A 24,877-nucleotide genomic window follows, 5' to 3' on the forward strand; every position below is an offset into this window, starting at 1 on the left:
TTTGTTGTTACGATTGTCACTGTTAACGGTATATGTGTTTCACAATCAGCGGGCAAAGTTCGAAGAGGTTGAATCAAAGTGCAGACCTTTCCTTTATGAAACAACTCGGCTAAAGTGCCACGATTCAGCCTTGCAAGTCGGCTAGAGTCGACAAGAGGCACAGCATAGGTCATTTCGCTTCGCCGACGAAATGGTATGTTTAGCGCACTTGGCGCATATTTTCATAACAAGCAACCAATTGAGGGAGAGAATTCTTAGACGCGACAAAGGAACCCTGGATGAAAATCACAATAGGAATCGGGAGTTTCTCTATGGGGATAAGTTTAGGATTCGATGTTCAAGGTTGGTGATCCTTCTCGCACCGGCGGAGCTAGGTATTCCCGACGAATGCGAGCGACTCCTGCTCCTTCCCGTTCATACCTAGCCGACTGCAAGGGACGGTGACGTCGTGGTAAAAGCCAATTGGCTCGTGAACATGGGGCAAGTGCACCTTCCTCCGACCGAGAAACATGCAACGGGGCAGTGGGCACGGGTAGCTCGCTTGTTTATCTCCATACCGAGAGTTGATCATACTCACCTACCGAATACCTTCCTCCCTTGCAACCTGATCGTCCGTATAACTATCCCTCACCCTCTCAAGATACCTATCTATCCCCACAGGTAGAAGTTGATAAGGCTGCTTGTAAACTGTGTTTATAGAACCCGCTGTAGAGCAAGAGAAACTAATATTAGACTTCGTTGTTAACTCTTATTAACACTTGAGGTATTGGCAATGATTAGTTATAGAGCAACATTGAGTAATACTGTCCATCCCTATTGCATTGACAGTACCGTATTTCAACCAGTTTAGCTCTACTTCTTTCCTCTCTTCTTTACCTATTTCAGGCTACATCTTACTTGAATCTATTGCAAGTCTACAACAGGGCTGGCGCTGTTCAGACATAAATAAATACAGTGTTTTCATCTCGCCTCAGCAAACTCCATCCACAGACTATCTTCCAACACCTTTTGCAACAGCTTACCTTCAGTCCCAAACACAACCTCAATACCACCATCAGGCAAGGTGGGTAAAACAACATGGCATCCAGGAAGGATACCCGTGTTTGGACAGCGAATAGCCTCCACTTTGTCTCCCAATAGGCTTCCCCATTCCACAGTTGCTAGGTTGAACTCAGCCCAAGATGTCTGCACTGAAGTATTGCCCAGCACATCGAGAAATGCTGTTGGGACCAGTCTAGTAGCATCTTCAAGCTGATCAACAAGCGTGACAACGTCGTCGGTGAACTGGTTATTAAGCCGCAGTAGCATCTCCTTCCGAATTAGAACAGCCAGATCAGCCAGACTCATACTGCCCAATATCTGGCGAACAGGTGCAGATACAGCGATGTACTGCAAGAAGCAACCTAGCGTCTCAGGGTGCACCGGCGGTTCCATACGCTTACGACCATCTACGGCGATGCCAAAGACAGAGATGGGATCCTCACTATCCTTGAGATCCTTGATTGGAGCCTGGACGGCGATGGCAGTTCGCCACATGAGAGCTGAGAAGGCGTCATTGGTAGAGATCCATTTCTGCTCTGTGGGCTTGGTAGTATTAACAGGTGATGCTCTAGCCTTGAGGGCCTGGAGCGATGACGGCGAAAAGTAAAAGACCTGCCCAAGAAATGTTGAACTCAGCATAGCTGGAGACGGCCCCGGGGGAGTGAAGGGAAGAATAGTGTACTCAGGGTGGTCCTCGGCTCGTCCCTTGTTATGTCCCGAGGGTTTCGAAACGCGTTGCCTATCGGACATCATGGCGTTCTCGATCATCAGCGGAGATGCTACTGGGATTCCCTGGCAGCGACGACATTCTTCGGCCCAGATCTTGGTCCACACAAGGTACGTGGTAGCATCGCCAACCATATGGAAGATGCACCATCCAATGAGAACACCGCCTTCAATAAAGTTGGCCTGCACCAGAGATATGGGAACAGGCTTCCCTGACTGTGGCCAAATAGGTCCAGGCATAAGCAATTCGCTGTCGAAAGCTACGAGAGGAAAATGGTTCTCCTTGAGCTGCGCATAAGTCCAGGAATACTGCTCTTGCCCCCTCAAGTCTCTGGTGGTCATATCTCCGATCCGATCATTGGGAAGTCTCTGTAACTTGAGAAGATTGGCCTGTTTTGCATCACAGTCTGGTACAGCTTCAGACGCCAAGACGCCGATCCGATGACACGCAGCTCTGTAACCATCTTGAAGAACCTTCAAGACTTCTTCGCGGTCGTAATTCTCTGCGAGACGCATGGGAAACACATAGCGTAGATAGCCTCGTGGACCAACACCTTCCAGGAGTGTCAAGTCCGGAACATCGCTTAGAGACAGCATTAAAGGCATTTTGGCTGCTGAGGAGTGTGCGATACAGTTGAGTGAGGCAACGGATTGAAGAATACAGGATAGAAAACGCACGGTATGCTGCAGGTACCAGAAGAGCTGAAATTTGAGTATAAACAATTTAACTGTTGAGAGGAAAAAGGTGATAAATGTGATAAAATGGTGGTTGTCTAGGCAGTGTTGAGAGTCCAACTGAGAGTGTCGGCGAGTCCATGATCTATCTAGCAGGTTCACAACTTCTTAACAGTAGTGGCCTTACCCACTTCTTTGTTATCCTTCTTCGTTTCCGTCACCCTAACGCTGCAACATAGCAGGTCATTCGGGGGTTCCAACCCAGGGTTTTAGTTACCCGGACGAATTACAGACAGATGGCAACCACACCCTGCTATGTACCATTCTAGATACCACGATCAAGCATTGTTATTTTACAGATCTCCGCACCAGTTTCAACAAAACCAACAGCATAACAAGGGTCAATTCGAATATCCATTGTGATCCGATGCGCAGCTGTTGGTCCTTAGTGTAACGGCCGGAGGAAAGGTGCCATTCCGGGTGGGTCAATCGCGGAAATAACGCATTTTGTTGGCTTGCACTGCTTGCTTCGTGAAACTAGCCGAGATAAACCTTGAAGTTCATTACCTTGTCTGGAAATGGAATAACGGCCAGGTCGGCCGTGCAAGGTATTCATGTCCAACAACTACTGTCATCATACGATTTCCCCTAGGGAGAGGCGGCACAGCATACAAGGTGCCGATCGCCCGCCAGAATGCCATGCCTGATCAGGGCGGATTTTTAAAACCAGAAGGGCTTGTGTTGGGTGCTGCAGTTCCGGATATTGATTAATGGGAAACTTAGGTCATATGGAACAAGACATCAACAGTCTGGGAAGCCGGGGATAAATACTAAACCCATTTCCATTAGCTATTGATGTCAGCTTTAGGTGGGAACAAATAGCTCGCGTATTAATCTAGCGACAGTTGGTGTATAGCACCCTACCGAATACCTTCCTCCCTCGCAACCTGATCATCAGTATAACTGTCCCTAACCCTCTCAAGATACTTATCAAACTTCCTCGAAATTTTAATAACATGTTCCAAATGCCGATACCTCATACTCTCGTTTTTGAACTTTGCCAATTGTCTCGCCGTCGTGATTGCATTCCGAATTTGCCGCCCGTTCATCTGCTCCTCTGCTAAATCTGCTAGATGTCGTTCAATGTCATCAAAGTCGATACCTGGATTTTCTTCCAACTTTCGCTTCCTGTCCGTGATTGGCTGGACCACCGTTCCCTCCTGTTCGAGTGCGTTGAGTCTGTTGAGGAAATTCGCCCAGATGCTGCGGCGCTGTGACTTGGTCAAGCTTTCGTAATGTAGGGACAGCTGAATACGGGATTTGAAAGCTTCATCAAAAGTGCCGACTCGGTTCGAGGTAAGAATCAGAATTCCCTCATAATATTCGAGAACTCTCAGAAAAACAGAAACGAGAGCATTGCGCTCAAGATCCGTAAGAGTGCGCTGCTCTAAAAAGACGTCCGCCTCATCGAGTAGTACGACGCAGTCCCAGATCTTACCAAGGTGCAAGACTGACTCAAGGTATTTTTCGACTTGTTCCGGCTTGGTACCGATATCACCACAGGTCACGCGAAAGAGTGGCTTCTCAGCTAGCTCGGCGACACTCTCGGCTGTGAAAGTCTTGCCAGTACCCGGACCCCCATGCAGTAGGATTATCAGTCCGTTACCCTTGCCTTGGATCAGATCTGTTGTTTGGTCTGTTGATAGCTTACTTGTAACAAGGGCCTGGATGACATCTTTAATCTCCTCGTCAATGACAAGATGTTTGAAAGCTTGCTTGTTCCAATGCACTGGCCGAATACAATCAACTTGAAGGTCGTCTGTACAGAAAGTCAGTACAACGAACTTTCGAGCTTTTCGTAAGTCAAGGGCAACTTCTGCTTACGCCACTTCTTCTGTCGAAGGTTGTATCCGACAACGGTACTAGGAAATACAAAGGACTCAGAACCCTCAGGCAACTCGTCGCCATCCATGAGGGCTGCATCTATTTCCCTCCGTTCTGGATCTCCTAGTGATAGATATGTTGTTTTGAAGTTAGTCGAGTCTGAATGAAGTTGTTTATATGTATTGAAATCGATCATGTACCGTTCTCCTTCCTAGTCCTTATCAGTGTTCGTCCTGTCAAATAGAGTCCAGGTACTAACCGCAGCTAAATTATCTTCACTCGTATCATTGTAGGTAATCAAGGTTCTTTTCCGACAAGCCCACATGGTCCGGCCCCGACGCTGAAGCTTTGTCTGGAATTCATCGGTACCGAATCTTATCGGCAGAGTATTCAAATCCTCTATATTGGTATCGGGGCTTTCTCCGTTAAATTCAATCGTGATTAGCAGTGTCGTGCTTCTTCTATAGAACCTTCCGTCGTATCCGTAGGACCAAGCATCAACTGTCCAGGATTGGAAGACATTCTGAACCTTTGCGGGAGATAAAGTAGCGTCGTCAGAGTCGAGCTTGGTAGCCCACGACTCTGCTATATACCCTTGAATATCGTCGGCGCTCTTTGATACCAGGACCTCGCCAGGCCTTATGAAGAATGGCATCGTTGCTTCAGATACACATCCCCGAGAGAAACTCGTCTCGACTTCAGCGTGCATCTTGCCATAGTTGTCATCGATCCATTCTGTGAGTAGCTGCATTTGCGTCTTGTGCGGTTCAGCCATGGTATCGAGATTAGTTGAGTCTCGGTAGTAGTACCAAAACAGGAAAGGAGATTCTATAGGTCCATTGGACCTCCAACCCGGAAACTTGTCCTTGAATGTCGGATGCGAGTCGACAAATGTATGGAGCGCAGCGATCATCTGTTCAGATAGTGGCTGGATGACTTCCCGAACAGGTTTAGGATCCGGCACCGTTGCTCGTCCGTCATCAGTCTTGACAACATCGCTTGCTTGGAATGATGGCTTATAGTGTTTATATACCACGAATGCAGCATCGGGTCTCTGCCTGAGATAATCATCCTCGTTGGCTAAGGGTGAGTTCCCTTTGAAGTGGGGCAATTCCCCCAACACTGGCTCCCAAGAGGGTCTATCCATCCAGGCGGTGTCTTCGCCTTGTATTTTATGTAGCACAAGCCAGGTAGTAGATTTGAAGGTGTTCTGTACCCTGCGGAGCCTCTGTATCTCTTCTTCCAGCTGAGCTATTTTGATATGACGGGCCGGAGCTCGGCTCGCACTGACTTCTTTGCTGGTGGTGCCTGCCTCCGAATTCATACCAGTATTAGGCCTGCTTATTGCTTTGTAAGACTGGACCGGGGTTTTGTGAGCCAGGGCGGACTCCTGGCCTTCTATCAATATCCTGATTCGTTCTGCTGGAGGAGCCATCGGAACACGGACTTTCTGATAATGCGACTGATGCTGCGACTGATGCTGGTCCCATAAGTCTTTCTCTTGAGAAAGTGCGGCGAGTCTCTCCTTTCTGAATGAACTTGCGCCTGTTTGATCTCGTGAAATGGTAGAATGCCGTTCAAAATCCCAGACCGGTTCGTGGAAAAGGTCACGCGCTGCGTCCAAAACCGCGCCTAGGCCAGAACTCGTCAAGTATGTATACCCTGGTTGTGGTCCCGTGCTACCTTCCTGCTCATTGGCGTTTTCTCCTGATGTTTGACTGGCGACCCTGTACACACGCTGAGAACCCGTCGTCTCCGACACAGTCAATCCCCCTTCTCTTTCGGGGTTCGGAGCGAACGGGACCGTCACAGCTCGCGACCGCGACCGAGGGCCCCCGCGATCCCAATTCACATAAAGATTGGGAAGATCGGTGCCATCCACGTCTTCCATGAACCCGGCGATAAGTGAACAGTGTGGAAGAAGGAGAAGAAGGGCAATAATGCCTTGAGTCGTACTCGCCAGCTAGTATGAGAAAGTGTCTTGCAGGAGCAATGGGATAAGGAGGCGGGGAAACTGAGACGAACTCTGCAGGCAGGCAGCTTTTCCGTGCAATGCAATCTGCCTTGCCGCCAGCCTTGTTTCTTCATGACCAACTAGAGTACAACCCACGGCATCAAAAGGAACAAATGGGCCTCTAATGCGCGTGGCCAAAGCTCAGAACCCTGCTCTTGCAGGTGTTTGGACGAATGAGATCTGAGACCACGCGCCCACGGCTTTCGGTGTGAGACCAACTCAGCGGCACAGCGATACGCTGAAGGCAACCATGGCGAACCACCGTTCAGGCTGTGTTGGGGCTCTGCTGCCAGGTACCGTTGAAAGCCTGGCGAGAATTTCATTCTTCTTTAACATGGAACTGATGTAAAATTTGTCTGTTTAGGGTACCATTTGACGACCAGAACCATGGATCATCCTATGTCAGACTATCTCGGTACTTGGTACTCGCCAAGTAATCATTCGCGACCAAACACAAACTCGTCAGTCAATCTCGAAATGCACAGGTCAATTCCATCACGTCGGCTGATGCATAGGATTCGTATAGAAACTTCGCCTTTCCAACTGCTCAGCAAGCTTTTGAAGGACTCCATCGATTCGCTTCAGACCTGACAAATGACCGCGAGAAGGTAGAGTTTTCACAAGGCTTCTCGAGTATACAAGATATACAAGATCTAGCAGAGAGGTCATTCACGAGGTATTCAAATGAAAAGCGCTTTCCTAAAGTAAAAAAATGGATACAGCGATTCAGGGCAAGAATTAGTCACTATGGCAATATCATGGATGTACTGGTCCAACACCATCCTGAGTACGTCTCGCTTGTCTGGGGAGCCATGAAATTTCTTTTAGTAGTAAGCTAGGGCCCTCGTGAGCTGTCGTTTGTTACTCATCCTATGAAGGCTGCTCAGAATCACGAATCGACGATAGCTCTCATCTCGAAGGCCTTATCACAGATTGCCGACTCTTTACCTCGCGTCGAGCTCATCACGATTCTTTACCCAACAGATCGGATACGCCAAGCTGTCAGTGATCTCTACGCCAGTCTGGTTAGATTCTTCATTCGAGCTCATGAGTGGTGCCAAGAGGGTACAATGCGACATCTCTGGCACAGCATCACTCGACCACCCGAACTCACATACCAAGATCTCCTCGAGGACATCACGGCTCACTCACGAGAAATCGACCAACTGGCAGCTGCAAGTTCCAGAGTGGAAATCAGAGACATAAGCCTGAAGCTAAACTCAATTGTTTCCAAGCTGGATTCCTTGGAGTCTCCTCAATCGCGTGCTATCTTGGATTCGAACCGGACCATTCTCGCCAAACTTGACACATTTCAGACTTTGCACTCGAGTGCCTTATTAGACACCAATCAGCGACTCTCCGACCTTCAGTTTTCACAGATAATGTCTCAAATTTCAGATGGCAAGCTCGGCGACCCTCTGGAAGCATTCCGATACAACGTCTCGGTCCAGATTCGGCACGATCGGATCGGAATGCGCGAGACAACGAATGAGTTCTGGCAATCTCCAAAGTTACAAGTTTGGTCGACAGCGCCAGAATCACGAACAGCGATCGTGAAAGGTGGTTTACGCGCGCGACATGCTTCAAGGAAGTTCTCTGTCAACATCATTCAGCAACTACAATCGAAGAACATTCCTGTGGTTTGGGCCCTTCAAGATCCGGAAAAGTACTTACAAAACACGAAGGGTTCGAGCACTGACTTATTCAAACACCTCATCTTACAAGTATTCAAGTTGTCGCAAGATTGTACGACTGAGAATACGATGTCTCTCCAATGCGCACAATTTCACAGAGCAAACACCGAGAACGACTGGCTTCAACTCCTAGGGTCTGCACTCCTTCGAGCACGAACTCAAATCTACCTAATCATAGACCTGGCAGTAATAGACCACAACCTTTTACCGGCTGAAGGGTTTTCATGGTTCACTGCATTTCAGACATTGTTTGCAGAGATGGTGAAGAGGTCACCTCAGCTGCAGGTCAAGGTGCTGCTCATTGGCAACAGTGTCAGTTTCGGGCCGTCGGAAGCCGACACGGTACCATCCGACGTTGTGGTACCTATCAGAGTCACACAGCCGCCCATTCGGAGGCGGAGAAGGATGGAGCCGAGGGTGGAAGCTTACGGAAGAAGAGGTTACCCCAAGTTCTAGATGACAGCGATGAGGGTCACTAATGCGGCCCTTCCGGCAGAGACAAGTGCCGGACACGGCGTGCTGCAAGAGTCGTGTAACGCTGTAGTGGCAGTATATCTAATTTTAGCGATGCATGCTGTTGGGTGGCAGAAATGATGTTCTCTTAGGCTTGGGATGCAGAATCAAATAGCTAGGCTGGAAGCGTAGGCCCGCATGGACAGATTCATTTTCTCGTCTATCGGGCTCTCGGGGTCACGCTTCCTAGCACTCTAACGGCTGGGTCTTGAGGATATCGAGTAGAACCACATTTCAACTCAAGTAGCAATATCTTGCGCGGTTCAGCTATCACCCTTTAGTTCTCAGCGTCACTTATATCTGCATATGTCTTCCGATATAGGTAAAGGTCAAAATAAAATTCGATTGAATGGTAAACTAGTTCTAAAAGGAGTGGAAGAATAGATACAAGAAGTTAATCTCAATTGAGCCAAACAAAGCATCTTGTCCAACGAGCGTAGTGTAAAAGCAGGCACTTCTCAAATAAGGACCGTCCCAAGTCGCTGCACCATCTCTCGCACATATTTAGCATCCGTCCTTGCACTCGCACCTCCAGCTCTTGTAGGTCTTCTTCTTGGGATGCTTGTTAATCTTGAAAGCCTGCGGTCCGCCAAAGGTGACTTCGTCACCAGAGCAACCGTGTCCAGTGTAGACAGTGCATTCAAAGCAGCTGAGAAGCGACTTTGTGTCAGGGGAGTCTTCGATGAAGTTCTTGATGTTGGGGGGGAGGCTGTTGCATTGTCCTGGAAAGCCGACACCCGTGTAGGTTGATTTCTTGCTGACCCTGAGCTTGATGAGCTTGATGCCTCCAGGAGCGCGGGCCTCAAGAGTGGTGTCTTCCTCAATAGGTTCGGGAAGCGCGGCTGCGACGCCAGCGAGGAGGAGGATGTTGGAGAAGAGCATTCTGATAGTTGGGATTGGTATGAAAGATAAAGATTGTAGTATGAACTTTTGAAACTGAGTGAGAGACTCTGAGATGATTGTTGTTTGTGATGAGGATTTCCTTTCAATTACCGGAGACTCTCCTCATATTTATACTATTTCTCTACCCTTCCTCTTGATATGGAGGCATTCTTCTCAACTCGTATAAAATCTCATTCTGCAGCCAACGTGCCACGTCCTTAGCCTCTCCGTCCGAGATCGCTAGCAGAAGACCTAGATCCCTATTCTAATCGGGGGACCTGAGTTGTTCCCATCATTCAAGCTTCTAATAATGGACCCCGCCAACGGCCTAAACCTTGGGTGTTTGCTATTCATAGCGCCCACACTCCGCCTTAGCACGCAAAGGTGGGCATCGTGTTACCACATATCCATGACAATCAATAGTGGCATGTTTCCCCTCATCAGCCTGAATATTCAAACAAAGAGGGGTCATTGTTGTCATCTCACTCAGCCCAGTCAGCTAATATTTCGCGACCTGTAAGATGGTGACAGCGACAGTTTCTCCGCCCGACGACGCGGGGTTCCAAGTTTGGTTATATCATGACACAAAGCAACAAATTGATGTAGATCTCGTATGAAAGCTTACCCATTATGTGTTGTTCATACTGCTGATTGTTGGGCTTTCATGACTCTCGGAGCTTTCGGTCGATCGGCCTGACGATTACAAAGTGTGGTTTGGGAATTCCTACTGTTGCGTCGGGCTTCACTATTCATTTTGAACTTTGGTGGTCAGATCGGAATATAGCGTGAGCCTAGTATAAAGTTTAAAAAAGCTGGAATTAATGCTTTAAATAGACAATGAGCTTGGGAAACACGCTGTATCTTGTACTACAAGCTGTAGTGGTAAAGTACGCTCTTGCTGACGGTCCATCGGGGAAACAATCCTCCATACATCCTTCTTGCGATGTCCGTGTAACGTACCTCTTTTCGGACCGTCTCTATTCACAATCATTCCCTCGCCTTCTTTACTACAGACTTTATGTGTAGAAAGTAATACTTGTTCACTTGCTCAAGTTCATCCTAGACAAACGCCGCAATGTGGGGGAAATTAAGGCAGGATCGAATATATCTGTCAGATTAATACGCGGGTGTTTCATTTCTTACTCTGGAAGTAGCTAGATTATAGATCTATTGATTAGAATCGCTATTCATGTAGCCCTGGCCCTGGAGTGGACATTCTCATCAAGTTCATCCCTATCGACTTAGCTGGTTCTCAGATGTCTTTGTGCCAAATACAGGCCCAGTCTTTCCATAGAACTCCGCTATATCATCGACAAGCGCCTCCGGTCTCTCCCAAGCAACAAAATGCCCACCCTTCTCATGCTGCTTCCAATACTGAATATTACAAGCCTCCTCCATCCACTCCTTTGGACTTATCCAAAGCTTCAACAAGTCAACACAACATATCTCCTATAAACCGAAACTCAAGACTCACCTCTTTGGGAAATACTGATCCTCCGACAGGCTGAGATATATATCTTCCCAGCATACTATCCGGGTCACTATTCAGAACAGCCCCAGCTTCTTTGTAGATCTGCATCGCGGCACTTGGACTGCCTTGGTAGTGGATAAAGGCCCAGTGGATCAGTTCGTCTTTTGTCCAGGGATAGTTGTCGGTCCAGGCTTTGAGTTTACCGACGAACCATGCTAGCATTCCGACTGGGGAGTCGTGGAGGGCGTAGCCTAGTGTTACGGGCTTTGTTTCCTGGATACGTTGATAGCCTCTCTATCGTGTATGTATTAGTCGTTTCTGATGTTGAAAGCACAACGGCCGGACCTACTTCGTTATTCGCAAACCAGTTGGTTCGTTCAAGATTCTTCAACTCCTGTTCACTAAACTCATTCTTCTGATACCGAGCAAACTTCTCTGGCGACTTTTCCTCATCGGGTGGCAAAGCCAAGAACATGTTGATGTGGATAGCCTGCACGGCGTCGCGGTGGTTCAACGCCATGTATCTCACGATGGTTGAGCCCCAGTCACCTCCCTTCACTCAATTAGTCCCGAGTCCCGTTCCAAGGTCAGTGAGCATTCCTACCTGACAGACGTATTTATCATAACCAAGTTTCTTCATAAGCTTTGCAAAGCAGGCAGCATGTTGTTCTAGTCCAAAGCCAGATTTCTTGGAGTATTGACTGAAGCCGTAGCCCGGAAGCGAGGGTGCGACTACATGGAAGGCTTGCTTGCCATTCACGGGTTCGGTAAGTAGAGGGAGAATCTTGATAACTTCCAGGAAGGATCCCGGCCTACGTCGGAGTCAGCATTATGAGCCAATCCTCCGCCAGGGGATAACTCACCAGCCATGCAGAAACAGAAGTGGAATCGCATCGTCCCTCGAAGAGTTTTCGTGAATGAAATGAATATCCAAAGTCTCAAAGCCATCAACCTGTATTGGAGTCTTGAAGTGGTTAAAGGTATTTAAGAAAGCCTCATACCTTCGCCAATCGTATTCATCGCGCCAATACTCGACCAGCTCCTTGAAAGACGAGTGTCCAATTTCTAGGTCGTTCCATTCCACATCTGCCATCCCATTGTCTAGTCGAGCATAGTTGAGCTTTATTTTGACTTCTTCGAGGAGACTGTCAGGCACATGAATCTACTTGCTCGTCAGTGGTAAGAACCTAGAGGTAACGTGATCGTGCTGACCTTGTATGGGGCGATGTCAGCCATGATTGTGGTCAGCGAGCCACTAATTGTCGAACTGTCAAAGATTCGGTCGATGAGGCTTTCAAGAGAGAAATTGAATTATGAATTAATAAGAACGGAATTTCCGGTCGCGTTTCTAATTGTATGACGCCATTATTGAGTTTCGAAGCTTAACCCCTCTTCCGCGATGGGAACGCCATGTCATGACCCTCACGAACACAAAATGGTATTAGCTTGTCTCAGTATTTGGAAACTATACAGCCACCAAAGCAATTGTTTTCAACGTTATTTCAACTTCGGGTTCCTCCATCCTTTCAGAAATGCTAAACCTTTAGCTCAACTTGCAAGAAGCCACAGCAAGACCAGTCTGATTGGTCAGCAACTCCGGAAACTCCAAGCGTCGACAGACATACTGCCGATCTCAAGGTTGGCTGGGCTTCATGAGACACCATATCGTGGAGATAAAGTGCTTAAACTCCGAAGGAATGCGCATCCTGGTCTTGGCATACAGGCGGGGCTACATAGACGTATAAGAGGCTTTAACAGACCAGACGATCTTGCAGATATACCAATTCTTTTTACAACCATTACACCTCATCATCTGAATATTCAATATGTCTTCACCGACTAAGTTCGAAGGCTGGGTCGCCGAAAAGCCCACAGGTGAACAAGATCTCGTCTGGAGAGAGTACGATCTGAAGCCCTTCGAAGAAACTGATATTGAGATTCGTGTCACCCATTGCGGTGTCTGCGGAACAGACAACCACGTTGCTCAAAACGGCTGGGTAAGTGCTTTTCACCATCTCCGACCACTATACTGATTCTTCAGGGAACTACCTCATACCCCATTGTCGTTGGGCACGAAATCGTTGGCAAAGTCACCCGTGTCGGTTCCCAAGCCGTTGGTGATATCAAAGTAGGAGATACCGTCGGTGTAGGCGCCCAAAGCGACGCCTGTTTTGAACGTGACGGTCCTTGCGAAGAGTGTTCCAAAGGTCTTCATAATTACTGCTCCAAGGTCCTGAATACATACGGCGGTACCCATCGCTGCGGAGCAACATCGACAGGCGGTTATGCCAAGTGGCACCGCTGTCCGTCCAGATTTGTCGTTAAGATTCCTGACGGTTTAGCTCCTGAGAATGCAGCGCCGATGTTATGCGCCGGAGCGACTGTCTACGCGCCTTTGAAGCATTTCGGGGCGAAGGGTAGGAAGGTTGCGATTATTGGTATCGGTGGATTGGGGCATTTCGGCATCATGTTTGCCAAAGCGTTGGGTGCGGCTGAGGTGGTGGCTGTTTCGAGAAGTTCGGATAAGAAGGGTGATGCTCTGGCTCTTGGAGCGGATGAGCATATTGCTACAGCTGAAGAGGGCTGGGCCGAGATGAACAGGAGGAGGTTCGACTTGATCATCAATACTGCCGATGGAAAAAACGTGAGCAACCCTCCTTATTTCCTGGCAATCGACTAAAGTGAATCAGATGCCATGGGCAGAGTATCTCGGTCTCTTGAGAATGGACGGTACGATGGTCCAAGTCGGTGCACCTGAAAAGGCAATCCCGATCAACATTTTCTCGCTGCTTCCCATTCGAGGAAAGCTCACCTCTACACAAACTGCTAGCCCGAGTGAGATGAGAGAAATGCTTCAGTTGGCAGCTGATAAGGGTTTGAAGTCTTGGGTTGAGGAGCGACCTATGAGGGAGGCTAATGAGGTGTTGAAGGATCTTCAAGCTGGAAAGCCAAGGTTTCGATATGTGCTTGTCAATGAGGATTGAGCGATGACAGCGAGAACAATAAGTGCTTGGTTAGTGGAAGGAGGGTCAACACGAGATCAATCGCCGAAAGGCAGTTACGAGTTCAAGCAGTCATGAACCGCGCCAAGCTCATCGCAGTTTCCCGACTCGGACTCACAACCTGCACCAGCCATTCGTGACTTCCTGTCAAACATGCTACCACTTCCCTACCAGAAATGCATCCTGAACCATTGCTCATACCATCCATCCCGCATCCCACAAACATCACAAAACCCCAGAGTACCATCTGCTACCATCGACTTTGCTCCATCATCATCATCAAGTGCAAAAGCTACAACACAAAACAAACTCTATTAAACACTATACCAAACATCAGCAATCATGTCCGACCGTCGCCCAGTCAGAGTTAGGGCTACCGAGGACGGATGGAAATGCTCAAATCGCCCTTGCATCAAGAAGCCAAGAAACCCTTTGGGCTCAATGAACTGCACTCACTGCGGCTGTCGTTTCGGATCTCGTTACGTGATCATCGGACCTCCTGAGAACTCGGATAGTCCTGGGACGTCGGCGAGTCCTGACAAGTCGGATACTACTGACAACGCGGATACGTCTGAGAACGCGGATACACCTGACAACGCGGATACACCTGACAACGCGGATAATAATGAGAACGCCGATACTACTGAGAATGCGGATACGACTCAGAAGGACGATGATAAGGGCAAGGGGAAGGAGAAAGCGGATTAGTAAATAATGATTGAACAGGCTGGGTGGAGAGCTATAAAGGAATGGTACGGTTAAAGGCGTTTATTTTTCTTCTGGGCATGGGTCGAGCATACGATAGAGCTCTAGTCAGTATCGCGAAAAGACTCGATTGAACTTCTATAATACAAGCGTCTACTCTCGCGAGGTGTCTATATGTCCACCCATTTAATCCTTTTACTCGACTGCCCTAGGGTACAACTCCACCATCATAGCACTCGCCTTCCTCGCCCGTTCCTTCAAATCCCATCTAACACTCTCATCAACAACATCAGCAACCTTCTTCATCTCCTTTGCCCAAAGCCTCCACTTCTCGGCAGTCATTTCATCCTTGCCCGCTTTGGCAGCCTCAGCAAAAGGCTCTCCCACAATTAGCATGTAGTTCACAACGGCAAGAACCTGCGCTTGTTTGATAGGTTGCTTTGTGATGTCGCCGTCACTCCTCTCTTCGAATGTCCGCCTAAAGTCATGAGCGACCCACATCTGTCCATAGTCTTCAAGGAGGTCTGCCTTGTAAAGCTTGGCGATAAGACTTGCGACGTTGAGCCAGCGATGTATCGCCCCTTCAACGCCCGAGTGGTCGGCATTGAATGACATCGAGTCCGCTATCGAAATCATTAGTAGGTGTGGGAAGAGTCGATGGTGAATTCTTACCATGACTTGCGTCCCAAGCTTCACGAACAGCAGATATTATGTCCCCCGAGCTCTGCACCGCGGTTAGCATTCTCCCACCTTGAAGATTCCGCGTTCCACATACTTTCCGACACATATTTTTCGTATACTTGTTCAACCCGATCAAGAACTTGGCAAGCATATCGGTTTTGGGATCTAAGTATGGCAATTCGCCCATCATCTCCAACACAAGTTCCGTCATTGTGTTGTCGAGGAGGTTGAAGTCATATTCCTGGCGTTTGGGTGGTTCGGGATCTTCATCGTCGATGCGCGAGTTGTAATCATCGATCTCGCCAGTGTATTGGTCATAAGATCTCTTGATGGCTTGTTCGAGCGCTTCATTTGGTGCCTCAGAGCGCAGAAGTAAATCATGGATGATTTTATAGTATGGCGCATTTGACTCGAAGTTTTCCTCTTCTTCCTCTATGCAATTTTCGATATAGCTGAGCCAGGTCGGAGGTTCTTGCTTGGTGTCTTGGACGGTCATGATTTATCTCGAAGGTTATAAAAAATAAGTAGTAGAGGGAAACGCAAGATGTGCAAATATGATGAATTGGTAGATCGAAGGTTTAAGGATGATGATGATCCGCACAGGGTCACGACTTGGCCTCCGAGAGATGAAGATGGTGATGATCTTGCCATGTACGAGGGGCGGTACGAGAAGGTCAGAGCGTCTAGGCCACCGTCTGTGCTGAAGACAGGTAAAAAGAAGAAGTCCGGGTTCTTTTCGTGAGGAGACTTCTGCATGGATAGTAGTATGATAGTCCTTTTGGTTTATGTAATGAGGAGGGATTTATGGAAATGCAAATACTTTGACTCTTGTTCTTTATTGAGAAGTATACTTTTTTAGGTTTCTGTAAGCTGATTGTGGCAAGCTGCGAGGGGTTCGAAGGCGAAAGAAATTACAAAAAGATGAGGCGCGGCCAAGCGGGGAGAAAGAGGTTTTAGGTTCGGATAGAAGAATTCTTAGGTTATTAGTAAGGATCCCGCTCGGCCACGCCTCATCTTGGAGGGATATAGGTTAAATCTAGTATTTAAACCCCAGCTGCCCAGTTGCTGTTGGTGACTTCAGCAGAGATGACCCTAAGGTTTGTCCTGCCTGGAGAAGTCAACTTTATTCCAGCAAAAGCTCCACCATCAAATCGTGGCCTTCCATCGCCCTGTCCTTCAGGTCCCATCTCGCACTCTCATCAACTAAATCGGCAATCTCCTTCATCTTATCGGCCCAAACCCTGCACTTCTCCACACTCAACTCGGGCTTCTGTCCCTCAGGGGCTGTCTTTACATCCTTAGCAAAAGCTTCTCCTGCGATGAGGATATGATTGATTGCAGCCAAAACTTGAGCTTGACGCCCTGCGTCAGAAGACACGTTCTCGTCACTTTTTGTCTCAAGAGCTTTCTGTAAGTCTGTCGAGACCCAGAGAGGGCCATCAGTATCTAGAAGACCTTGTCGGTAAAGCTTGGAGATGAGGCCGGATATGTTAAGCCACCCTTCTGACCAGATTTGCTCTGGTTCGTCTGCGAGGTGATGTGTCTTCCCATCAACTGAGCGCTGGTTAATATCGGTATTTGAGAGGAGGATTATGTTACATACCATGACCGGCGTTCCAGCTCTCCTCTACAATTGCTTCAAGACCCCAACTGTGATACACAAAAAGAGGATTCTGCAAACCATTATCAGTAATCTCTAACACAGGAACTGTTATAAATTCACTCACCTCAGGATCATAATCGGCTGCAGCACCCTTCTTGATGCCAACCAAAAACTCCACAAGCCGATCATGCTCAAAACTCGTATAGAGCACATCACGCGCGGTTTCAAACACGACGCTCGCAATAGTGTTCAGTTTGAAACCAGCCATATAATCAGGCGGTTCTCTCCTTTCTCTCTGTTCATTGGCAGTGTAGGAATCGTAAAACCTGTTTACGGCATCTGAAACTGCTGTATCGCTATCTTTGGGGGCAAGGAGTAGGTCGCGGATGATCTCGTAGGATGGAGAATTGGACGGGAACTGGTCGAGTTCTTCTCCTATATTGTTCTCGATGTTGACGAGCCAAAGTGGCCTATCGGCCTTGTTCTCCTCTGTGTCGGTCATCTTGGAGTTCTTTTGTAGCTGGAAAGTTCTTTGAAGACAAAATCACAAGATATAGAGAAAGGAAAAAGACAGCTAAAGATCGGAATTTTCTGAGGATAGAATTATTTGAATATTTAGAGACGATGAAGGTCATCAGCCCAGGAGGCCGAGGCAGACAACATAAATGAGGCGGAGTAGTCCCAATCAACAACCAACACTGCTCCATTTCTTCAACTAATCAGCATCTCAGTCTCAATACGCGCGCGTCAAAACCAATGATATTGTAACATCATACCCGCTTTGAAATTGCCAACGCATTCTTATTAAGTAGTTATCACGATTGGCTCATATCTGTATCTTCATGATATCCGTCTCGACAATCTTATCTTAACGTTGCTGGAAATACCCAAACTGACGTCATAACGGCTCTATCTCAGGAACCCTCATAATTGGTGCGGAACAAACAGAACGTATTCTTACCAAAAGACTCATCCAGAGAACCCTGGTCAAAAATGCACGTTTTCTCAATCACTATACAAATGCAGTAAGCCAAGATATATCCGGCCATCAGGCCCCATCTTCAAATCATGTCTCAACCAGTCACGTCTCCACGTGCTCCAATTAAACCGCGTAATTTCCAACCTCACTACAAACCTCACTCTTCAATCCTAGTCTCTCTCTTCCCAAATCCCCGGTAACGCTCATATAAAAATGTCGCCCTCTCCGCTCCGCAGCAGGAGTAGACTTTTCGCCATAGGCGCAGTCTTTTTGTTCTGCACATTCTTCTTCTACATGCGTCAGAGTTCGTTGTTCGCTCTGCTCTCAGCAGCGCCTGCTGTTGAGTCGAAGCTGAAATGGTATCCTCCTAGTGATAACCAGATTAATTCGCTGACTTCGGCGATTAATGGGGAGGGTACTTATGGGTTTATTTTCGATACTTCGGAAACACCTGATGAGAAGTATGGCACGTATAATTGGTGTAACATGCCACATGCCAGGAAGAGGGAGTATAAGAAGCCTGCGAAGGAGTATGAGCTTCAGTATGTTGAAGTGGTAAGTAACATATTTAGGTTTTGGTGGGATGTGGAAAGCTTACTGGTATCAGATTCAACGCCATCATAAACGAACTCCTTATGCGAGCAACGCGTTTCCCGTAGAGCCATATCAATGGAACTGCGATAACCAAGGTCTATACTATTTCGGCAGGCAATTCACCGACGAGCCCAAACCTAATGCCCAAGGATACTGGAAGGGTTTCATTTCGGACATCAACCCGTTCATCCCCTCCGGCTGGATCGGTTCATGTCAATTCCCCCAGATCACGGCTGAGGGTCTCGATGATTCATGGGTGCATGGCAAAGATCTCTACGAAGTTTACCACGAACTTCTCAACTTCATTCCCGGTCGCAAAGAAGACTGGCGAAGCAAAGTCAAGTTCAGAGTCACCAACAATCAAATCACGAGTCAGGTCGCGGGCATGTTTATCAACGGAATGTATCAGACCACCGACTCAGTTCCTCTGCATATTCAACAAGCGGGCGTGGATAGTCTTGAACCACAGTACAAGTGCAGCGTTGGAAGCAAGTTGACCAGCGCTATTAAATCTTCTTCTAATGCGGAGTGGAAGAAGCATCTCGATAAGACCAGGGGTCTCTACCAGACGCTTGATGATATCTCCGGCGTTCCGTCAAATGATGAAGGTTTTCATGAGAGTTTCGATCATTACTACGATAACCTGTCCGCCCGACAATGCCACAACAAGCCCTTCCCCTGCAAACTCGTCGATGGAAAGAACTCAACAACCTGCGTTGAGCAGAAGATTGCCAACACAGTCTACAGACTCGGACAATGGGAATACTCCCAGATATACCGCGACGCACCATCCTCCCTCGCCGCATCAGCTACATCATGGGGCGTATGGATCGCCGAACTAGCAAGTCACTTCCGCGCCGTGATATCCGGCAAACAAGACATTCTCTATCTGCACAACTTTGCGCACGATGGGTCTGTTAGTCGACTTTTGAGTATCCTTCAGATCGACGTCATGGTCTGGCCAGGAATGGGCAGCGAAGTCGTTTTTGAGCTTTACAAAAAAGGCGAAGAGTATTTTGCGAGAGTTTTATTCAGTGGAAAGACGCTTAAATCGTCACATCCGGATTTGGGAGTTATGGAAATGGTGCCAGTTGAGAAGTTGTTGGGGTATTTTGATGAGTTGACTGGTAAAGACGCTAGTCTTGTCAAGGGACGATGTTCGGGGGAGATTCCTCTGTAGATACCCTGTAAATAGTGGGTTCAGTGCTGTACCACTTGTCTCACCGTCCCATTGGTTCTCAGTTGAGTGTCTGCATGATGGCCCAGTAAAACGTGCATGAAACAAACCCTTTATTTCTCGAAACTGTTTATTGTCTAGAGTCAAGTATTGCCAAGCGCAAAACAAGTAACGACTTGATCGTTGCCAGGAAGCAGATTTATTAAGTGCAATTTGAGTCCGAGCCCGACCCCTAAAGTGGGCTGTCGTCGGCCAATCATGGGCGATCAGGCTCTGGGGGATCTCCCCTAACAACGGTGATAAATTAATTACCGTAAGAAGGTTTTTGCCAGGAGTTCAATCATGATCTTCAGTCGGTAAAACCACCAGCGTCTACTCAATCTTTGTCTGCCGCCAGCTTCAAATCTTGTACAACGTCGCTTGTAACGTGCATCCGCATTACAGAGGTGCATTGTACTGCCCTTCTGTTGAAGGGGCGCATAAGGACCAATTACGCATCAAGCCGCACCACCACCTCGGGAAAGCTACTCCCCAATCAAAAATGCAGCATTCCTCTCCATCACCAAGCTCCAGCCCAACCCGGCCATCAAACTATGGCAGCGCCAGCCCCGAGACAGCTGCATCAAGCTTCGACTGCTCAAACAGCAGCCACTGCGCTCCCTGCAAGCGCTATTTCCGTGATGATGCAGCGCTGGACCAGCACATTCTCGCAAAGCATCCTGACACGTACTGCTGGCGATGCGACAGGCATTTTACGCATGTGAGTGGCCTGGAACAGCATGTTGCGAACTCGTCCAAGCATCATGTCTGTACGCATTGTGATGGCGAGCCGGATTATGATACTGAAGAGGATCTGAATGAGCATCTTGAAGAGTTTCATAATGCTTGTTTGGATTGTAATGAGATTTTTTATGATGAGGAGGATTTGATTGCGCATGATGTTGAGATGCACAATCGATGTGCCACATGTCAACGATTCTTTGATTCACCATCAAATCTTCTAAACGTAAGTCTCACTCTGTCTCGCCATATCTTCACTGTGTCTTACTTACCCGATCACAGCACGAAAAGGTCCACCTGGAGAAAAACATGAAATGTCTCGCCTGTCCACGAATGTTCATTTCAAATTCAGCAATGATGCTTCATATGGAGCACGGCACATGCGAATCAGGCGCCAACCTCCGCATTATCAAGAATTTAGTGGCGGACTGGTACGAGGACTACGGATCAGTCGGACATCATCACGAGGATGATTTTCGCTGCGAGAACTGCGGGTCGCATTTTTTGAGACTGAGTGCTCTGCTTCAGCATGCTGAAAGTGAGAATTGTGACGCTGCTGTTTGGGATTTCTATCGGATCTTCGTGCATATTGAGTACAACCAGGATGCTTTCCAGTTGTTTGATTATTAGGATTTGTTGATATTTGTTTGGTATATGGGTCGTCTGATCTTGGGTTTAGTTTAGCATGGCGTATTTTTGGAGTATAAGGTTTCTTAGGCTTAGAGTAGTATATAGATGTGCAGCCATCGACGCGGTCCTTGTCACGATGAATGAGATTGGTTTGTTTTTTGACTTTGGAGGTTGGTAGAGTCTGGAGGTTGGGAGCTCAGAAATTCTGTTCTATCGAACTTGATTCAGAACCTCTCCAGATATTGACCATAATTACGATGACAAACAGTCAGCATTATTTATGATGATTGTCTTTAAACAGCTCACGATGTCCCTTTGAAGCATTGTCGCATTATTCTTTCCCTTTCAAAAACGCTGAAACCTGAGGCAACAGGTGGGTACTGTGAAGTCGTTTCAGTTGGTGCAATCCTGAGAAGGTGCAGGGTAACTTCTACAGCGAAGACGAAGTTGCCTGTTCAACTAAATTGAGTGATGCCACAGCCCGTTCCACCCAAAGAAAAGCAGTACAAGGCGGGTGGCTCCAGCCCAAGGATCCCCAGCACCGAATTCAGGAGAACCCTCGTCTACAACCGGAGAGAGTGCATCGACTTTGGAAAGTTCAACAAAGGCGCCATCACTTATCAAAGGGCAGCCGCTGATGACACGGTTTTTGACAAAGGTGTAACATTTAAAATGAGGTTTGGGAATTGGAGGAGGTGGTAAGTAAGAAAGTAACGCTGAGCAAACAGGATGAGCGCTGTGCTTTCCCTCTCTTCGTCCTCGATGCGTGTGGTCATATATCCGGCGCAGGGTGATTGCTACTGCCATCGTGCTTGAGCTCTCGACGTTTGAGATGTGACTGCACGTGTTGAGAATATCTTGGTCATTGAAGGTATCACTACTCGGGGTCTGCTAGTGACACATCCGACGATAAAGATGCCCGCAATTCGTACCTAATAAAACATTGAAGGTATCACGGGACAGGTCATCTCGTCTAATTCAACAGGAGGAAAATGAGGGTTAGGATAGAATCTCTTGGTTGAGTCAATAATGATTAAGATTTACAAGAAAAAGGGGAGAAGAACTCCATTCGAGTACGGTCTTACTTCAAAAATCAAGTCCTCCTTTTGGTCTCATAATACAGACTGCATCTGGGCCATCTGCCGCAATTTTATTCAGTTCGTAGAAAAGCAATGTGAAAGTACAGGGGAACCCAGCTGGAACAGTTGCCTGTTCAACGTGTTCAACTAAATTAATAACATCCCACTGCCTAGTACCTGTAGCCACCCTGGAAGAAAAAGCAATACAGATCAAATAAATTTCAAGCAAAACAAGTGTGATAATTCCACTCTTCTCTCTCTCTTCTGAATTAGTGAATTGTCATTATTCAGTCTCTGTAAAAATGTAAGCTCGAAGAAGAGCTCGATCCATAATGCACATCCCCGGAGCAATCCCCAAAGAAGAAAACAGCGATTATGTATCCCTGTGCCGATCACCGCTGCGCAAAGTCGTTCGTTCAGAAAGATGGGATGGAGCGTCACTTACGAGATGTGCACAAAGACAAATACTGCTTCGGCTGTAATAAGCACTTTGATAAGGTCTCGATAGGCCACCCACCACCTGTTGCAAGTTCACCAGGGCATTTCCCAGCGTGGCAAATTCCGTTGCAGTCGCTGTCCAGGGAAGAAAGTCTTCAAGAAAGAGCAGGATTTGATGGACCACGTGCGGTGGAAGCACAACGGGTGTGCCGCTTGCGGGAAATTCTTCAAGTATCACCACAGTTGCTCTGAGCATGTTTACGATGTCCACCACGTATGCCGGGGGTGCGACGAGAGATTCCGCGGCCCAGAATCGCTAGAGTTTGTAAGTATACTTTCTTATCACAGCAATACCTCTTTCTAACAACATCTGGTAGCATTGGAAAAATTCTGACAAACTACTCTGCTGGATTAGAAGGCCACCTGCACGGCCTGTCACAGCAACAGCCCCGGCAGCCGAGCTCGGGCAGCAAGCAACAACAGATCTTACTGACGATGCCCCTGAATTTCAGTGTCGCTACTGTGACGACCACCGTAAGCGGTCATGGCATGAGCTTGGAAAACACAGGTTGGCCAACCACAGTCGTTTTGGAGAATATCGTTCATGGTGCGGAGAGTGTCAGGAGCAATTTGGTAATGAATGTGAGTACAAATTGCACTTTGAGAACTCACCGAACCATTTCATATGCGTGGTTTGTGAAGACGAACACCACCCCTTAGGACGCTATTGGAGGGGCAAAATCAAACCTCGGGATCATGAGTCACAGGAGGCTCTGGATGAACACAGGACGAGTCATCATGTTCGCTGTGAGCCTTGCGATATATGGCTCTATGGACAAAAGGCTCTCAGCGAACATCAAGAGAAACGCCACTTCTCGATTATTTACAAGCCGTGTGACAAAGCATTCCCGAACAAGCGGTCCCTTAAGAAGGTATGTTGTTCAAATGAATTTACAGGATAAAAAGAGCTATGCTAACACGACTACCTGCTCTACAGCACCTGAGCTCCAACAAACACAAAGGGCGATTTGAGTGTGTCGGATGCACATCAGAGTTTGAACTCTACTCGTCCATGTTTCATCATCTAGAATTCCGCAAATGTGATTCAGAAATTAGGGCGAGGGATCTCAACCTGCACATCAGAAATATTTACAGGCAAAATATTAATGACGATGCAATGCACCTGAACCTTCAGTGCCCGTATCTGGGATGCAAGAAGAAATTCTCGCGCATGAGCCTTCTATTCCAACACCTTGAAAACCGGGAATGCTCGCTGAGGTGATGGCAGGATCGCACGTCCCTAAAGGAGAGATTACTCGAGCCTCTTGAAGAGGCTATCCTGGCACCTCTGAGATGCACCAAGTGCGACGAGTACTTTGGAGTGGAGGGGCGAGATGAGCATATAAGGGATGAGCACGATTCTTTATTCTGCTTCATATGCAACCGGCATTTCCCTTCTCGGAAGGAGCTTGGGCGTCATATACGTTACTCCATCCAATACCATGGACAAGCGCCCGAAGACCGCAGGTGTGAATCTTGCACCAAGGGGCGCAGGCTCTACAGAGGCGAGGGAAAGTTTTATGATCATATGTGGACAGCACATAATTCCTGTGCCGTTTGTGCGCGTAACTTTGACACGAGAGAAGAAATTATCGAGCACGATAAGGAGATGCATTTCAAATGCCATGTCTGCTCTGATATCTCTGAAGATCCTCTTGCTTTGAAACGGGTAAGTGTCGTGTTTCGAGCCTACGAATCAGGTTTACTGACCTTCTGATTGCAGCATTTCCGTGAACACCATCTGAAATTCTCGACAAACGCCACTTCAACTTGGAAGGGAGTCCAGTCGACAGATGAAACTGCAGACTTGAACTCAGGTGCAGAACCTTTGATGCCGGATGGAAGTCCAGAAGAGACGACGACGTGGGTGGAAAAACAGCCGTTGATCAGAGGGTTTTTCCAGGGGGTGTGATGGATGTGAATTTCTAATAGGGGTTTCAAAACTGGACGGAGTGTGTAAGTAAGAAAAGGAAACTAGATGGTACAGATTCTGTGCCGTCTTCTTTATCAACTTGTTCTCGGTGCTCTTGGTCACACCTCATGCGGCGGGCGATTGTTGATACCATAATAGTACAGCTCTTCTGCTGTTTGAGGTGTGACTGGACGTGGTGAGAACAATGGAGATAGATGTTGCAAAACAATAGCCGCCTCAAGTAACGCAAATAGGATGAAATCTTTTTCTTGAATAAAACATTAGTTAATAATAAATAGAAAGGGCTTTATCAAAGTAATACCAGACTGCCAGACTT

At 47.6% G+C, this 24,877-nt stretch overlaps 12 protein-coding genes across 12 annotated transcripts; 6 read left to right on the forward strand and 6 right to left on the reverse strand.

The window, feature by feature from the left end:
- Positions 1 to 960: 960 nt before the first annotated feature.
- On the reverse strand, positions 961 to 2,373 carry B0J16DRAFT_312877 (trichothecene 3-o-acetyltransferase; the record flags this gene model as incomplete). Its single annotated transcript, XM_046125082.1, has 1 exon — positions 961 to 2,373. The coding sequence occupies one exon, from the start codon at positions 2,371 to 2,373 to the stop codon at positions 961 to 963; it is 1,413 nt and encodes a 470-aa protein (XP_045988159.1).
- A 914-nt stretch (positions 2,374 to 3,287) lies between these two features.
- On the reverse strand, positions 3,288 to 6,318 carry B0J16DRAFT_1317 (uncharacterized protein). The gene is made up of 3 exons (XM_046121763.1): positions 4,586 to 6,318; positions 4,327 to 4,537; positions 3,288 to 4,261 (listed from the first exon to the last, which is right to left on the reverse strand). The coding sequence occupies exons 1-3, from the start codon at positions 6,215 to 6,217 to the stop codon at positions 3,363 to 3,365; spliced, it is 2,742 nt and encodes a 913-aa protein (XP_045988160.1). The 5' UTR covers positions 6,218 to 6,318; the 3' UTR covers positions 3,288 to 3,362.
- A 792-nt stretch (positions 6,319 to 7,110) lies between these two features.
- Positions 7,111 to 8,910, forward strand: B0J16DRAFT_1314 (uncharacterized protein). Its single transcript, XM_046121759.1, has one exon. It carries the CDS (start codon positions 7,213 to 7,215, stop codon positions 8,488 to 8,490), a length of 1,278 nt encoding a protein of 425 aa, XP_045988161.1. The 5' UTR covers positions 7,111 to 7,212; the 3' UTR covers positions 8,491 to 8,910.
- A 141-nt stretch (positions 8,911 to 9,051) lies between these two features.
- Positions 9,052 to 9,429, reverse strand: B0J16DRAFT_312880 (uncharacterized protein; the record flags this gene model as incomplete). Its single annotated transcript, XM_046125083.1, has 1 exon — positions 9,052 to 9,429. The coding sequence occupies one exon, from the start codon at positions 9,427 to 9,429 to the stop codon at positions 9,052 to 9,054; it is 378 nt and encodes a 125-aa protein (XP_045988162.1).
- A 1,233-nt stretch (positions 9,430 to 10,662) lies between these two features.
- B0J16DRAFT_365845 (Alpha/Beta hydrolase protein) lies at positions 10,663 to 12,136 on the reverse strand (the record flags this gene model as incomplete). The annotated part of the gene is made up of 6 exons (XM_046130058.1): positions 10,663 to 10,851; positions 10,904 to 11,194; positions 11,250 to 11,453; positions 11,505 to 11,712; positions 11,764 to 12,062; positions 12,113 to 12,136. The coding sequence occupies 6 exons, from the start codon at positions 12,134 to 12,136 to the stop codon at positions 10,663 to 10,665; spliced, it is 1,215 nt and encodes a 404-aa protein (XP_045988163.1).
- Positions 12,137 to 12,726: 590 nt separating this feature from the next.
- B0J16DRAFT_408238 (chaperonin 10-like protein) lies at positions 12,727 to 13,972 on the forward strand (the record flags this gene model as incomplete). The annotated part of the gene is made up of 3 exons (XM_046133016.1): positions 12,727 to 12,897; positions 12,942 to 13,544; positions 13,591 to 13,972. 3 exons carry the CDS (start codon positions 12,727 to 12,729, stop codon positions 13,882 to 13,884), a joined length of 1,068 nt encoding a protein of 355 aa, XP_045988164.1. The 3' UTR covers positions 13,885 to 13,972.
- Positions 13,973 to 14,244: 272 nt separating this feature from the next.
- Positions 14,245 to 14,610, forward strand: B0J16DRAFT_376993 (uncharacterized protein; the record flags this gene model as incomplete). Its single annotated transcript, XM_046130809.1, has 1 exon — positions 14,245 to 14,610. One exon carries the CDS (start codon positions 14,245 to 14,247, stop codon positions 14,608 to 14,610), a length of 366 nt encoding a protein of 121 aa, XP_045988165.1.
- A 110-nt stretch (positions 14,611 to 14,720) lies between these two features.
- On the reverse strand, positions 14,721 to 15,842 carry B0J16DRAFT_408239 (uncharacterized protein). The gene is made up of 3 exons (XM_046133017.1): positions 15,383 to 15,842; positions 15,280 to 15,331; positions 14,721 to 15,230 (listed from the first exon to the last, which is right to left on the reverse strand). Exons 1-3 carry the CDS (start codon positions 15,782 to 15,784, stop codon positions 14,803 to 14,805), a joined length of 882 nt encoding a protein of 293 aa, XP_045988166.1. The 5' UTR covers positions 15,785 to 15,842; the 3' UTR covers positions 14,721 to 14,802.
- A 154-nt stretch (positions 15,843 to 15,996) lies between these two features.
- B0J16DRAFT_326100 (uncharacterized protein) lies at positions 15,997 to 17,510 on the reverse strand. Its single transcript, XM_046125966.1, has 3 exons — positions 17,016 to 17,510; positions 16,892 to 16,961; positions 15,997 to 16,842 (listed from the first exon to the last, which is right to left on the reverse strand). The coding sequence occupies exons 1-3, from the start codon at positions 17,391 to 17,393 to the stop codon at positions 16,412 to 16,414; spliced, it is 879 nt and encodes a 292-aa protein (XP_045988167.1). The 5' UTR covers positions 17,394 to 17,510; the 3' UTR covers positions 15,997 to 16,411.
- Positions 17,511 to 17,971: 461 nt separating this feature from the next.
- B0J16DRAFT_365849 (histidine phosphatase superfamily) lies at positions 17,972 to 19,851 on the forward strand. The gene is made up of 2 exons (XM_046130059.1): positions 17,972 to 18,425; positions 18,478 to 19,851. Exons 1-2 carry the CDS (start codon positions 18,084 to 18,086, stop codon positions 19,642 to 19,644), a joined length of 1,509 nt encoding a protein of 502 aa, XP_045988168.1. The 5' UTR covers positions 17,972 to 18,083; the 3' UTR covers positions 19,645 to 19,851.
- Positions 19,852 to 19,906: 55 nt separating this feature from the next.
- Positions 19,907 to 21,244, forward strand: B0J16DRAFT_408242 (uncharacterized protein). The gene is made up of 2 exons (XM_046133018.1): positions 19,907 to 20,647; positions 20,704 to 21,244. Exons 1-2 carry the CDS (start codon positions 20,183 to 20,185, stop codon positions 21,049 to 21,051), a joined length of 813 nt encoding a protein of 270 aa, XP_045988169.1. The 5' UTR covers positions 19,907 to 20,182; the 3' UTR covers positions 21,052 to 21,244.
- Positions 21,245 to 22,571: 1,327 nt separating this feature from the next.
- On the forward strand, positions 22,572 to 24,003 carry B0J16DRAFT_1356 (uncharacterized protein). Its single transcript, XM_046121808.1, has 3 exons — positions 22,572 to 22,893; positions 22,946 to 23,500; positions 23,566 to 24,003. The coding sequence occupies exons 1-3, from the start codon at positions 22,744 to 22,746 to the stop codon at positions 23,848 to 23,850; spliced, it is 990 nt and encodes a 329-aa protein (XP_045988170.1). The 5' UTR covers positions 22,572 to 22,743; the 3' UTR covers positions 23,851 to 24,003.
- The last annotated feature ends 874 nt before the right edge of the window (positions 24,004 to 24,877 follow it).

This window comes from Fusarium flagelliforme (assembly GCF_020744385.1).
Source record: "Fusarium flagelliforme strain FIESC 12 MPI-CAGE-AA-0113 chromosome Unknown B0J16scaffold_1, whole genome shotgun sequence".
NCBI classification, from domain to species: domain Eukaryota; kingdom Fungi; phylum Ascomycota; class Sordariomycetes; order Hypocreales; family Nectriaceae; genus Fusarium; species Fusarium flagelliforme.

Excerpts from the sequence above, each read along its gene's own strand:
- B0J16DRAFT_1317 (XM_046121763.1), bottom strand. The coding sequence starts at position 6,217 with ATGGAAGACGTGGATGGCACCGATCTTCCCAATCTTTATGTGAATTGG. Across the intron at positions 4,538-4,585 it reads GTGAAGATAATTTAGCTGCG|GAAGGAGAACGGTACATGAT; the intron begins GTTAGTACCTGG and ends GATAAGGACTAG. Across the intron at positions 4,262-4,326 it reads CCTTCGACAGAAGAAGTGGC|ACGACCTTCAAGTTGATTGT; the intron begins GTAAGCAGAAGT and ends CTTTCTGTACAG.
- B0J16DRAFT_1314 (XM_046121759.1), top strand. The coding sequence starts at position 7,213 with ATGAAGGCTGCTCAGAATCACGAATCGACGATAGCTCTCATCTCGAAG.
- B0J16DRAFT_408239 (XM_046133017.1), bottom strand. The coding sequence starts at position 15,784 with ATGACCGTCCAAGACACCAAGCAAGAACCTCCGACCTGGCTCAGCTAT. Across the intron at positions 15,332-15,382 it reads CGAAAAATATGTGTCGGAAA|AGCTCGGGGGACATAATATC; the intron begins GTATGTGGAACG and ends ACCGCGGTGCAG. Across the intron at positions 15,231-15,279 it reads AGCTTGGGACGCAAGTCATG|CGGACTCGATGTCATTCAAT; the intron begins GTAAGAATTCAC and ends TGATTTCGATAG.
- B0J16DRAFT_326100 (XM_046125966.1), bottom strand. The coding sequence starts at position 17,393 with ATGACCGACACAGAGGAGAACAAGGCCGATAGGCCACTTTGGCTCGTC. Across the intron at positions 16,962-17,015 it reads CAGCCGATTATGATCCTGAG|AATCCTCTTTTTGTGTATCA; the intron begins GTGAGTGAATTT and ends AATGGTTTGCAG. Across the intron at positions 16,843-16,891 it reads GAGCTGGAACGCCGGTCATG|TTGATGGGAAGACACATCAC; the intron begins GTATGTAACATA and ends ACCAGCGCTCAG.
- B0J16DRAFT_365849 (XM_046130059.1), top strand. The coding sequence starts at position 18,084 with ATGTCGCCCTCTCCGCTCCGCAGCAGGAGTAGACTTTTCGCCATAGGC. Across the intron at positions 18,426-18,477 it reads AGCTTCAGTATGTTGAAGTG|ATTCAACGCCATCATAAACG; the intron begins GTAAGTAACATA and ends TACTGGTATCAG.
- B0J16DRAFT_408242 (XM_046133018.1), top strand. The coding sequence starts at position 20,183 with ATGCAGCATTCCTCTCCATCACCAAGCTCCAGCCCAACCCGGCCATCA. Across the intron at positions 20,648-20,703 it reads CACCATCAAATCTTCTAAAC|CACGAAAAGGTCCACCTGGA; the intron begins GTAAGTCTCACT and ends ACCCGATCACAG.
- B0J16DRAFT_1356 (XM_046121808.1), top strand. The coding sequence starts at position 22,744 with ATGGACCACGTGCGGTGGAAGCACAACGGGTGTGCCGCTTGCGGGAAA. Across the intron at positions 22,894-22,945 it reads GCCCAGAATCGCTAGAGTTT|CATTGGAAAAATTCTGACAA; the intron begins GTAAGTATACTT and ends AACATCTGGTAG. Across the intron at positions 23,501-23,565 it reads ACAAGCGGTCCCTTAAGAAG|CACCTGAGCTCCAACAAACA; the intron begins GTATGTTGTTCA and ends CCTGCTCTACAG.